The sequence below is a fragment of the Felis catus genome, chromosome B2, assembly GCF_018350175.1.
Source record: "Felis catus isolate Fca126 chromosome B2, F.catus_Fca126_mat1.0, whole genome shotgun sequence".
Taxonomy (NCBI): domain Eukaryota; kingdom Metazoa; phylum Chordata; class Mammalia; order Carnivora; family Felidae; genus Felis; species Felis catus.
The window spans coordinates 136,997,797-137,012,327 of NC_058372.1; the positions used below are offsets into that span (position 1 = coordinate 136,997,797).

At 37.8% G+C, this 14,531-nt stretch overlaps 1 protein-coding gene across 21 annotated transcripts in view; it reads right to left on the bottom strand.

Annotated features, from left to right (window-relative positions):
• The window catches only part of SYNE1 (spectrin repeat containing nuclear envelope protein 1), a 475,092-nt gene that overhangs the window by 364,468 nt on the left and 96,093 nt on the right, over window positions 1-14,531 (bottom strand). For all 21 annotated transcript variants that reach the window (XM_045058235.1, XM_045058234.1, XM_045058221.1 and 18 more), the window contains one exon: window positions 6,012-6,107. In XM_045058235.1, coding sequence (XP_044914170.1) covers window positions 6,012-6,107 — 96 coding nt within the window. The remainder of the gene's footprint in view (window positions 1-6,011; window positions 6,108-14,531) is intronic.

Consider the following 14,531-nt stretch of genomic DNA (forward strand, 5'->3'; position numbering starts at 1 on the left):
GCCGCAATGTTAATTTTAAAACTCAAAGTAATTTCAACTAAGTAGATGTAATTAGCCTTTTACATTTGCAGGAAATAAATGGATAACTGTGGTGAAGTAATTTCTCCATGGTTGCATAGCTGGTAACCTGGTCCCTTCTCTATGACACCAAAACTCTACATAATCTCTCATTAAAACTCAAAAAACTGCCTATCTTTTAAATTCCAATTAATAGTGTATCAGGTAATGGTTTAAAAAAGATTTAATGTTTATTTATTTTTGACAGAGAGAGAGAGAGACAGAGCATGAGTGGGGAAGAGGCAGAGAGAGAGAGAGAGAGAGACAGAATCTAAAGCAGGCTCCAGGCTCTGAGCTATCAGCACAGAGCTCGACGCGGGGCTCGAACTCACAGACCACGAGATCATGACCTGAGCGGAAGTCGGACGCTCAATCGACTGAGACACCCAGGCGTCCGGTAATGGTTTTATGATATGATTTTAAACAAATATTTAAATAGAAAATGTAATTTTTTTTTTTACTTTTTATTTGTCCTTTATTTGGGAACCCTTGTCATGCATAATGGTCCCATATTTGGTCCATGCATGGCCCACTTGGTCATTTAATGAGTTATCTTCTGTAATGCAAAAAACACCTATTAGCCTACCAACTAAGACAAAGCCAGGGCCTGGAAATGAAGTATGAAAGCCATTCCCCTAATACGACCACCATCACCATCCATTCTATCCTCCTGCCTTCCTATACCCAAGACAACTATCATAAAATCCAGTTCAATGTTTTCCTTCTTATATAGATTCATTTCCTTTACATGCATTCATGAAAAGAGTATCTATTTTAGTTTTTAACTTTATATAAAGGGATCATCATATTAATCTTTTGAGGCTCACTTTCCCACATAATATTATATTGCTAAGACTCATCCATGTTGTTGCTGTCACTGTATTTCATTCACTTTGACAGCTCTTGGCCATCTTTTCTGCACTCCTTTTGATGTGAATCTTGGTTATTTCCAGATTATTTCTATTGTGACCTGCGCTGATAGATCATTTTTGTATACCCTATCTTTGGTACAAGTATAGAGTTTTTCTTGGTTGTAAACCTAAGAGTGAAATTGCTGGGTCAGAGGGAATGCGACTTTGAACTTCTGAAGTAATGCCAAACTTTTCCAAAGCGTTTGCGCTTCTTTCCATTCTTGTCAACAATAAGAATAATCCTATGGGTGCATATCTTGTCTAACACTTCATTTTGACAGATATTGAAAAAAAATTCTTTCAGTTAAATGTATGTAACATGGTCTTTCACTGTGGTCTTTATTTGCATCTCCTGATCAACAAGGATAGAACTTCTCTTCCTCTGTTCTTTGACAATGTTTCTTTTGTAAAATGCCCTTTCACATCTCTCACTCAGGTTTCCCTGTAGTTTGTACTGTTTCTATTTTGAAGATGTACTTTATATATTCTTGTCATAATCTTTTCTTAATCTTTTTACTACATGTATTGTGAATATATTCTACCCATTTTTAACTTCTTTTGTCACTTTCTTTAAAGGTTTTTATTTTAAAACATTTTTAATTTTAATAGCATCAAATGCAGCAATGCCTTGGTCTGTTTCTGGACTCTTGCATTTGTCAGTATGTCCATCCCTGTACCAATACCACACTATCTGAAGTTATATAACTTTACTCTAAGACTTAATATCTGGTGGAGCAAACACCATGTGTCTACTTTTCTTGTTGGATGTCCCCTAGCAAAATGAGCAAGATATAAATATCTATTGTATTGTCCCTCTCCAGTTGGCATCTATTTTTACACAATTTAATCTGCCCTAATATCGTGATCATAGTAGGCCTCAAACTCATAAAAGGCATTGGCCATATCTCATTCATCTTTGTTTTCCTTAGAGGGTAGAAGGTAGTGTCTTATCCATAATAGAACTCCAGAAACGTTAGCCGGATGGATATTCAGTGGATAATGCCAAGCCCAGTTGCGGACTTGAGTTCTATTCTAAATATATGATCTATGGCTAATAAAGTCACCTGGTGAACATTCAGGGCTCTTTGATGCTCCAGATTTCCTAAGAGTGCCCACTGTACACTTTTTTTTTTACAGATCTATTTTCTTTTTAAATACTTTACTTAAGCATAATAACATATGACACTATATTAGCTTCAGGTATACAGATTAATGATTCAGTATTTGTATACTTTGCAAAATGACCAGCACAATAAGTCTAGTCACCATACATTGAATTTTTTTATGACAACTTCCAAGATCTACTCTCTTAGCAACTTTTAAATATATAATATTAGCAACTATAGTCACCATGCTGTACAGTACACCTCCATGACTTATTTATTCTATAAATAGAAGTTTGTACCTCTTGATCCCCTTCACCCATTTGGCCAACTCCAACTCCCCTCCCTTCTGGCAACTGCCAATCTGTTCTTCGTATCTCTGAGTTTTGTTTTGTTATTTGTTTTATTTTTAGAATCTACAAATAAATAAAACCATAGAATCTTTGTCTTCTTCTGTCTTATCTCATTTAGTATAATATCCTTAACGTCTATCCATGTCATTGTAAATGACAAGAGTTCATTTTTCATGGCTGCATAGTATTCCATATATCTCACATCTTCTTTATCCATTCATCCATTGATAGACACTCAAGTAATTTCCATATATTGGCTATTGTAAATCATGCTGCAATGAGCATGGGGTTGCGTATGTTTTGACTTAGTGTTTTGTTTTCTATTATTGTGCACTTTTAAGTGAATTATTAGGCTTCTCCTGAATGCAAAGTATTAAGGAGTTTAAAAAAAGAGAGTTAACAAAATGGATAAGAAATAAGTTTCTCAGCAGTCCTTAAACTCTTCATGTTGCTTCTATTATTTCCAATTTTTCAACGGCAATTCCTCACATTCTTAAAAAAAATCCTAAGTGTGAAATTAAATTTAGTGTTCCTATATTTATGTGTGATTACAGATACATAGCCACTGATACATTTAAAGAGAAAATGTTCCACAAATAATCAAAGAATGTAGAGAAATCTAAGAACAGTAATTTAAAAGTTAAAGATACTCTAAGTCCTTAAATAAAATCATAGTTTTCTCAAGAGAGTCATAATAGGTTATTCAAGGAGACTAGATACTGCGATTCCACCCTCACCCTGAGATGCAGACAAGGCAGGGATACTAAGCCATTTGGCCACATTTCCCTGATGATCATGGTCAGAGTCAGAGTCCCAGGCTATGTGAACTCTGATGTTAAGCACAGTGTTGTTAATAGAGTTCTACCTATGAGATATTTTAGGATTTCTGAATAGTGTTAGAACTCTTGATGGAAATGCTCTTACCCACATTCTCCCTTTGAAAGCTCTACAAGAATTCCTGGGATACTCATTCCTTTTTAATTCATGCTTTTCATTTTAATGTGGTCCTGAATTATAAGGTATACATATACAAAATTTAAATAACCATTTCCAATGATTATTTATAATCTAAGAGCAATTTCATTTTACATAATTCAGAATCTTGGAGGGCTCAATACAAGTAAATAATAAAGGTTAAACTGGAAACTACCTTGTATGTCTCAGTTCTTCTCTGCTAAGTGAGAAAGCTGAGATTCTTTTTGAAATCTCTTCTAGCTTCAAGGTCTTACAATTTATGTCTGAATGAGTAGGGTACTTAAACAGAAATAGGACTCTTATGTCAAAATATATACTTTTTCTAGAGTCATTTAGCTTGGCAATTAAATGCCCATCAAGCTTTCTGTACCCTGTTGGCCAAGTATACTGGCAAAATTATATTGACACAGAATGATATACCTCCTGAATACCCAACTGAATTGGAATGAAGATTCCTTTAACCTTTTAGTAAACAGCTTAATTCAGAAGGAAATAAAAAGATGCCCAATTATATCTGGCAATCAAGGGAGTATATATCTCAAGTCAATGATTTCACTTGACATCTGAATGCTAATCTAGTTTATTTAGCTCATGCATATTTCAAATTGGCTTTTCATATATGTTTTATTTGATTTCCCCCAAAGTAGAACCTGAGACAGGACTTGGATGCATGTAGTTTACTGTGGAGGTGATCCCAGGTAGCAAGAGTGAGGGGGGTGCATGGAGTGTGAGACAGGGAAGAAGAAAAATGCTATTGAGGGTTTCCACTGTGAGCAACTGGGCCTCAATCCTACTGGGGACTCAAGCACTCCATGAGACATGTGTAAATACGTCACAGAATTGTCTGCCTTCCCAATGCCAGACTGCAGCATTTATTCATGGACTCCCATCTCCATTGGTTGAAGGACCTTCGGGACCATTAACTCTTCTACACTTCAAGGCTGCTTTAAGCAACTTGTGCTTTTGATCAAAGCTATGAGGGTGGAAACCTGGAGGCAAGCTACCAGTGTTTGAGGCAAGATGCTACTAGAGGGTGTAGGCAATGTCCCCCACTGTGTGAAGTCATTTGAAGCTGGAGGTGAGCTGAGACAGCACAAGGGCACCAAAAGCATCCGCTACCATATGAATCAAGTTAGAGAGATGATTTACACAAAATTATTATCAGTTTGTAGTTTTTCAACAAACAACCCTATTTTGAGGATTCCACACAAAATTAACTGGAAATTTATGTTTAGGCAAATACACATTTAAAAACTCACTTAACCAAGTTTCATGGCTGTGTAGCTGTTGTCAAGAAGCAATAGACAAAGAACAAATAAGTGTTCCCAATTTAGGACACTGTGTTCTAGCACATCATACGACATTTTGAAGGTAATTTCCTGAGTATCTTTTCGTAATTATGATAGACATCATTTATAAGTAGCTTATCTTTGCACATACTACTTACCTCTCTACTACTTTCAAATAACAAAACGTAAGCCAGAAAAAAAATGCAGATCTTTCTCGACTAACAATGGGGTTATATCCCGATAAACTCATTATAAGTTGGGAAAACTGCAAATCAAAATTGCATTTAATACACTTACACTACTGAACATCACAGCTTGGCCTAGCTCACCTTAAATGTGCTCAGATCACTGACATTAGCCTGCAGATGGGCAAAATTCTCTAACTCAAAGCCAATCTTATAATGGAGTGTTTAATATTTCATGTAATTTATTCAGCACTGTACTGAAAGTGAAAAATAGAATGGCTATGTGGGTATAGAATGGTTGTTAAGTGTACCAGTTCTTTACCCTCATGACTGCATGGCTCACTGGGAGTGGTGCCTCCTTGCCCCTGCCCAGCATCACAAGAGGATCATCCTGTGCATTGTTAGCGCAGGAAAAGATCCAAATTCAAAATTGCAAGTATGGTTTTTAGTGAATGCATATTACTTTCACAACATTGTAAAGTCAAAAAGTCATTAAGTCAAACCACTGTAAGTTGGGGACTGTCTATACTTTATTATTAAGTAACATAGAAAAGTATATTCTGTAGCTCACTATCAATGTGTTTTTCACTTTGCTGGTTCCACTGCACACAAAAAAAGCAAATGATTCTGAAGGTGCCGTTCCTGTGACAAATGACTGATGATGGAGGCTGTCCACAAGTGTATGAAAAATGTCATGCTGATCTCAAACTTAATTTTCAACAAACAAGTATATAAATAATACACAGTTATGGACCAACATTCCTTTCCAAACGGAAAGCAAACTCTGTAAGTGAGGTCAATGCTAATCTGCAAGTAATTTTCCTGGATAGATACTGCATAAGATGCAGTAGTTAAGCATGATAGATAACTGATGAAGTTCTTTACTCTTCCTTCTAAGGTTGCTACTACTACATATAGAGTTTTAAATCCACTGAATGTGTGTGGGAACTAGAAAGGAAAGGTGTTCCCTGCTCCCGGAAGTGACTGATATATTCGGGGGTTGTGGAACACTAACACACTAGTATTCCCAGGGTATTACCCACTTTTATAAGACATCACCTTTTACACTCCCAACCCCACAACCTCCGAATCCCAAAAGGGAACAGTTTGACAATCTGGGCACAGGAAAAATCCTTACCAGTTTCTGCCCAGACAGGACCTCCAGAAGAGCAAGCAGCTTAACGCCATCTTTCATGTCTTCAAAAAGATCATCGACCACCAGTGGGGGTTTCCGCTAGAAGACAAAAAAATGAATAAATGCAAAAAGCGCATCTTCTCTCTCTGACATACCTTTGCTACTCATTATGGTGAAATCTGGAGGAACAGTTTCTAAATACCCTAAATTCTTTATTTTGGATATGAGTGGCAATGACCAATTATAAGGAGAAAAACAACCTTTTGGAAATAAACACACTCAAAAACCTCAGGAGACTTTTTTGAATGTTTATTTACTTTGAGAGGAATAAAAGACGGGGCAGGGGGGTAGGGCAGAGAGAGAGAGAGAGAGAGAGACAGAGACAGAGACAGAGACAGAGACAGAGATAGAATCCCAAGCAGGCTCCGCATTTGGAGCAGAGCCCCATTTGGAGCTCGATCTCACCAACCAATCTCACCAGCCAGGAGATCATGACCTGAGCCGAAGAATCCCACTCTTAACGGGCGGGGCCACCCATCTGCCCTGAAAACCTGAGGAGACTTCATGCTTGGACTTTCATATACATACCAGCTTCTTTCTAGAAAGGAATTTTTAAGACTCAAATGGTAGGGAATAAGGAAAGGAAAAGAAGTCACTATCAACATAAAAGATAAGTGAGACATTAACACAGGACCTAAGCAGGGAAGAGGAGATGGCCAGAGACACTGGACCAACCTCCACACTTCACTGTGGGTGAGCACAGAACCCGGGCTTTCCCAAGCCCAACACTTCTGAGGCCCATTCTAGCCACACTAATAGCCTTAGGTCAGTGGCCAGCTGCTGGAGCACCGTGAGCACAAGCAAGGTTGCAGATTTAGTCTCCAGTGGGTTAGCTGGCCATGTTCTGTGTCTCCACCTGACAAATGTAGCACAGCTTCTCTCACGATGTGTCACTGAACCCAGAGGATCATGGGCACAGATCACAGGCTGATCAGTGCAGATCCACCACTGCTGGAAAAGTAAGTCAAAGCCCATTTTCAATTCATGAAGGGTCTTTTATTTTTTACAAAGGCCGTTGAAATGCCCAATGACTGGGATTCATCAAACTTTAAAAAAAATTGTTTTAATGTTTATTTATTTTTGAAAGAGAGAGAGAGAGAGACAGAGCATGAGTGGGGGAGGGGCAGAGAGAGAGGGAGACACAGAATCCGAAGCAGGCTCCAGGCTCCGAGCTGTCAGCACAGAGCCTGACGTGGGGATTGAACTCACCAACCGTGAGATCATGACCTGAACCAAAGTTGGACACTCAACCAACCGAGCCACCCAGGTGCCCCAGTCAAACTTTTAATTAAGGTCTATCTTGGCTCAGACAAAAGCAGAGAAGTGCTGATGCTAGTGGAGGTCAGGTGTCCCCAGAATTCTACAGCATAAGAATTTTCCATTTATCACCTGGGTTCAAGCTCTACAGCTTTCTGCTTCTCACTGAACCATGTGAAAAGCCTAATGCCATATTCCTGACTTTTAATTGTCTTTCTTTCTAAAAAAGAAAAAGTTCTATTTACAGATACTTAATCACCAAACATTTTATTGAAATGAGACTTTTTTTCTTTACCCACTGATATGGAGCATTCCTATTTCTCCTATGACTGCATGAATTACAGCCTCTGAATGGCACAATTCTAATTTTAAATGCATTTTCTCTCTCTATAAAATGAACAGCTGAAAACATTTTGTTCTTATGCTGTGAAATACACATTCAAAAATAACAGGTTTTCATTTTCAGGCTTTCTCCTTTAAATTCCACTATTCACACTGCTTATAATTTATATAGGAAAAATGTAATAATGATTTTATATTATAAGCATATAAATAAAATTATTCAGAATAAAGTGAGCTACACTTAAAACTAATCAGTATGATAAGAATCAAAATTATTGTATTAGCTATATATATATGTATATCATTAAATAAGGCCTATTTATCATTCATAATGTCCATTTGTATCCTTTTTAAATTTTTTTAAATGCTTATTTATTTTTAATAGAGAGAGAGAGAGAGAGAGAGAGCTTGAATGAGCGAGGGGCAGAGAGAGAGGGAGACACAGAATCTGAAGCAGGCTCCAGGCTCTGAGCTGTCAGCATAGAGCCTGACGCAGGGCTTGAACCCACGAACCACAAGATCATGACCTGAGCCAAAGTTGGATGCTTAACCGACTGAGCCACCCAGGCACCTGCATTTGTATCCTAATCATGTAAATACAGTGTAACAACGAGGGAAAGTTAATAAATATGTGATATATTCAGTGAACAAATGCAAATGAAGTTTTTCTTAGATTGTTATCCTGAAAATATATAAAGGAAATGAAACAAAGCAGGGAATTTTCTTGAAATAATAAAAATTCCAAGAGATTTGACACATACAAAAAATCTCATCCATCCATCCATTCTACCTTTACATGCAAACTCGTCTCTGCCACTTTGAAGGACATTTTTTCTTGACCCCACTTCTGCCTCTCATGTTTCTCTTCCTGCATCTCCACTGGTGTCCCTCATGCTTCCTCTCCCGTCTGGTTGCTCCTACACATGCTCCTAGATGTAATCTTCGGGTAAGCAGTGACCACTGAACAACTCAGCCCATCGGCCTCTCTGCGTCGACTGCTGGTACCAAACTCTCCTTGATCTTTCTTCCCCAAACCTCCTTGATCAGCCTGCCTGGTGCACAAGCCTCTTTTCCTTCTCTCCCGCCTTTCTTTCTGACTGTGGCCACTCGCCAAGCTCAATCCTGTCTCCTCTGTTCTTTACAAAATTTTGTCCAGGTAGATAGGACTCTTGAAGCCTTCCTTCCAGGTAAATGTTCTCTTCTGAACACTGTTGAGTACATGACAGGCACTCAATGTTCGTATTGTTGGCTGAATGACTGCCCGAATGAATGAATAAATGTACTTTTCTAAAAAAATATCTTTGTAGGTCCTATGCCCATATTAATGGCTCTTAAAATGTGGTACATATATAATGGGTAAAGAAAACATTCTTCGCTTTCTAGGCAATCAGACTGCAACACAACAGAGACACAGAAGTATCTTGTGTCTCCATGTTTTGTTCAGAGTAGGCACGTGTTAAATATTTGTCGAAGGAATGAATGACGTTTCCAGTCTGTGCATGACAAAGAATGGTAGATGGTTTTTATTTCAAGAGTAGATACTCAGAATATTGTCACTTTTCTCTTTCTCCATTTAGCAAATTCCTGCTCAATTTTCATACTTACTTATACTTAATCTTTTTCAGTCTTCCGACGGGAATTAAGTACTTCTTTGGCCCCAAGTACATTGTTTAGGTTAGGATGATCGTGTTGCATTACAGTTAGTTATTTACAAATCTGTGTCCTTAGGAACTCAGACAGTGGGTCTTCTTGAAGATAAGGAAGAAGTTGGATGTATCTCTGTATACCTAATACCAGGCAAAGTGCTTAGCACTAGTCAGCAGTAAACATGTAAATCGTGAGTGAATAACACTCAACGGGGATATGCGATGCTTGTTTGCAAATATCTTTGGGATTCTTAGAGATACCCATAAATAAGATCGTAGTGCAGAATTTCTCTTTTTATAGGAAATATGAGTTGTTCTGGAAATTTTTCCTCCAATGTCTTCCTACACAAAATAAAGAGATGTAGTCTGGTGGCTATTAACAGTCTAAATAGAAATTGGGAGAAAATATTTCTCCTTCAAATAAAAATGTTTAAAAAATGTTTATATCAGGGGCGCCCGGATGGCTCAGTTGGTTAAGCGTCCGACTTTGGCTCAGGTCATGATCTCATTCTGTGGGTTTGAGCTCCACTCAGACTCTGTGCTGACAGCTCAGAGCCTGGCCCTGCTTCACATTCTATGCCTCCCTCCCTCTCTGTCTTCCATTCCCCTGCTCATGCTCTGTCTCTCTCAATGTGTCTCTCAAAAATAAACGTTAATAATTTTTTTTAATTTTTTTTACATTTGTTTATTTTTGAGAGACAGAGTGAGACAGAGCGTGAGCAGGGGAGGGGCAGAGAGAGAAGGAGACACAGAATCCGAAGCAGCCTCCAGGCTCTGAGCAAGCAGTCAGCACAGAGGCCGATGTGGGACTCGAACCCACAAACCATGAGATCATGACCTAAGCCAAAGTTGGACGTTCAACCGACTGAACCACCCAGGTGCCCCAACGTTAAGAATTTTTTAATTAAAAAAATAAAAAGATGTTTTATATCAATTTAATTTGTAATGCACATTTAATTTGTAATGCATATTTTCAACACACTGATTATAGGGCCACGCATTATGTAATCAATTTTTTACTTAATGCCTCAACTAGTAAAAGAGGGAGAAAAATAAACTTCTGGCCAGCCTTACTGCAAAGAGCTGGCAAAATAATACTAGAGAATGATCTTTATATTTCGACAAGTTCTATCCAATTGCATATAACGTAAATATTGTGCACAATCCACAAAAACACTTATCAAAAATTACACCAGAATAAAAATGTTCTAGCAATTACTGGACAAGTTTTCCTATCCCATTTTGCACAAAGAATTATTTACATATAGCAACTGACCAACTAATGGAGTCATTTACCATTGTCACTAAATCACAGTTATTTTCTGTGACAGTGTTTTAATAATAATAATAATAAAAAAAACCTTTCAGCTAAAATGTTTCTCCTGTCACATCTATAAATAGTTATAGCACCAATCTGATTACTCTGCAGGATTCAGGTCACGGTTCTCGCCGCCAAAAGAAAGAGCTGGAAATGAAGGTAACTTACTGGAGCCTGACTTAATGAAAAATCAATATGATGTAGTTTTGTTCTGATTGCCCACTTATTTTCAGTTTTAAGCACCAGGCAGAAATCTATCAAGCACTTTTTAAGACCACAATTATCATTTTAAAATTATGATTAAGGTAAAACCGTAATAAGCTTTTATTGGGGGGCAGTATTTTTTAAAATTGTATTCTCCTTGGCCTTGTCTGTCACATTTAGATATTCTATAGTGGAACCAAAATATATTCATACTGAATCTGAGGTTGTTCAAGGAAGGGAACTTCCCAACTGTGTCGAGGGGAGAGAAAGATAAAGATGGGAGAGAACAAAAACGAGAAAGAGGTACTTCACTTCTGTGGTTACTCCCTTCTATCAGCTCTCTTCAAACTAGGTTTAAACCTTAACTTCCAGCTCTAAGAGGACTGTCTGGTCTAAAAGTCCCTACAAACGCTGGGAAGATACACATGCCTCTGTGCCTGGCTAATACCCTTGGTAGTTAACTCATCACTGAAACAGACTTCACAGAACTTTTTTCTCTATTTCTTCTACTCTTCCTTTATTTTGCTAAGCAGCTCCTTTAAAGACATGTAATGAGATTCAAAGTTCATCCTTGATCTTTATGGAATGTAAAAGTACGGGTATCCTTGACATAATTTTTACTGACCAGTTCTCTATCTGGGGAAAATATCCTATTCTCTAACATTGTGTGTGTGTGTGTGTGTGTGTGTGTGTGTGTGTGTGTGTGTGAATATCTTCTGTCACTTTACTAGTCTATAAGCAACAACACATTTTTAAGCCCTATCTACCATCTATTTTCATATTTTTATTCATTAAAGGATGACCATGCTTGCTATATCACATGTTTATTTTATGACCCTAGAAACAATGATATTACTTGGAGGAAAAGGAATAAGAGAATAATTTTAATGAAAAAAAGGTATCATATAACTATTTGGCATGAAATAAAAATTTAAGAAATCTTTTAAATCACATTTAAAAATTATATATGAAATGAAAAATGTTGATGCACAAAATATGACAAAGTAGTCACACTGTAGATTACATACATGAATTCTAATATTTACTAGATATTACGATTCTGTGGCTTAGAGATTATACATTCTAATTCAGTAGGTGTTTAAATATGAATGAAGGGGGAAAAAGAAGGTAGGAAAGAAGGAATAATATACTGTTGAACATCTCCATATGTCAAGCACTATGCTGAGGGCTTATACATGCTATCTCATGGAATATTCATAACCACGACCTATGGGAAATCACCTCCTCTTTCAAAGAAGGAATCTGAATCTGAGAGGTTCAACCATGGGCCTAGATCACACCCCTAGTACATGATTAGATTTCAGCCACCTGTTAGATAGGAAGTTCACTATAAAAATGCAGGTATTCACTTAACTATTTCCTGAATGATACATAAACCTATAAATGTGATTTTTATTTAATATCAGTATGAAAAGTATTAACTAATTAGCAAAGTGCCTGCCACTCTACTAGAAGCAAAATATTAACAGAAAACCACTTTTAAATGTGAATGGATATAAGAAAGACTAAAAAGTAATAACAGAAGCATTATGTATATAAACACATATTGGCATAGACAATAAGTTGGCCTAATTCATACCGTATCCCCCAATGGTCATGTTTGTGCTAATGCTCGGTCTTTTGTTACATGACTGACCTGAGCTGCACCCATCACCTTCTCTGCTTGGATCCAGAAGATGGCTGGAGTTAAGTTGTCACCGGGCAGTGACCTAAATACAATTGTTATCGGTTCCTGCTGTTGAGGCCCAAGAAACACTTGCCTCTGTCTTTCTGAAGATTGGGTCAGTCAGTGTGTCAAGTTCCTCAAGACCATCCTCAGCTCTATGACTCACTAGAAGGGCCCACAGGACTCAAAAGAGCTATTATATTCATGGTTACAATTTATTACAGTGAATGGACACAATTTATTACAGTGAATGGACACAATAATATCAGCAAATGGACAAGGCTCATGAAGCAGAGTCCAGGAGAAAAGATATAGGACTTTCCAGAGATGAATGACCTGTTCTCTCACAGTGTAAGTACATAGGAACATGCCTCATTTTTCCCAGGATGCTATGGGATGTTGCCTAACTTTTCCCAGGATGCTACGGGATGATATGTGTGAAGTGTTGCCAAACAAAAAAGCATGCTCGAGCCCCAGTGCTCAGGTTTTTATTTGATGCCTGTCCCTTAGGCATACAGTACTTTCATAAATGACCTCAGCTACTCAGATTCCATCCAGCCCTTCTCCTGCCCCTGTTTCCCCAGCAAAACCAGGTACATGTTCACCATAAAACACATTGTTATGATAAATTGATCTCATCAAAGTGTACAGCAGGTCTAAGGTCTGGGCATACAAAATACTCCTTTCAGGCAGAATATTCCAAGTGCTCAGAGCTGATGTCCCAAGAGCCGGTCAAGGGCCATTCCCAAAGACAGGTCTTTATCTGGAATATACAGAATTTGAGCAACCCACGCCTGCTGGGCTAACCTTTCCTGCCTGGTCAGAATGTACCCTTTCAATCGATTTCACTTCTTGGTTAAATAATTTTAAATCAAGTTCATTTACTTGCAACAAAATAAAGCACACTGACAGGAGGGTCTATTTTGCTATTACTTTGTAAACACTTTCTGACTGTAACAATTTACAGTTCAGTGTCCTTCCACTCGTACTCCATGATAAGATCCACATAAGTGACCGAAAATATATCTACGCTTTATTGTTGAGAGTGTGCATTTTCAGGGGAACCTAATTGTATTTGATGTAAAAAAATGTTTTGTAACCTTTTGACCAATTGATATCGGTAAATGAAGAAGGCAGACACAGCTGAATGTTGTTGATAAACCATTAAACATACAGAGAGATGATAGATGATAGATAGATAGATAGATAGATAGATAGATAGATAGATAGATGATAGATAGAGCCACTTTACATGGACAACTGTATGCCTATATCCAAAAATAACAAAAATGGTAACACACTAAAAATATTTTTACCACTGTTAGGTTTGCAATCATATGCACAATCATATGCACAATCATATGTACAATCATATGCACCTCAAATAAGGTGGAAGCAGCACTGGGTGTTAGGTTGCATTGACAAATGGAGAAGAGTACAAATCTACCTCAAAACATTACGAGCATATCGTCATTTCATCAACAGATATCTACACATCTGCTAGAATCTTAGAGTGCCTTAGCCTCAAATATCACACAGTGACCAACGAGATTTACGGCATGAAGGATTTAGCTTTGAGCAAATAAAAGCGTAAAATCTCCTGTTTCATGCCAGCACCAACCTGTGTCCTAATTTACCATCATGACTTTTAATCTCACAACAACTGGGCATTCTTTGACTGAACGCTTTTCCTCTGGGGGAAAGAGCTCTCAAAACATTTTATGACACATACAAAAGCTCTAGTGTTTTATTTTAAAGTACTAATACACATCCTAAGGTTTAAAATTTGAGGGGCACCTGGGTGGCTCAGTTGGTTAAGCGTCCAACTTTGGCTCAGGTCATGATCTCCCGGTTCACGAGTTCGAGGCCTGAGTCGGGTTCTGTGCTGACAGTTTACAGCCTGGAGCCTTTTTCAGATTCTATGTCTCCCTCTCTCTCTCTCTGCCCCTCCTCCACTCATACGGTCTCTCTCTCCCTCTCACAAATAAATAAACATTAAAAAAATTAAA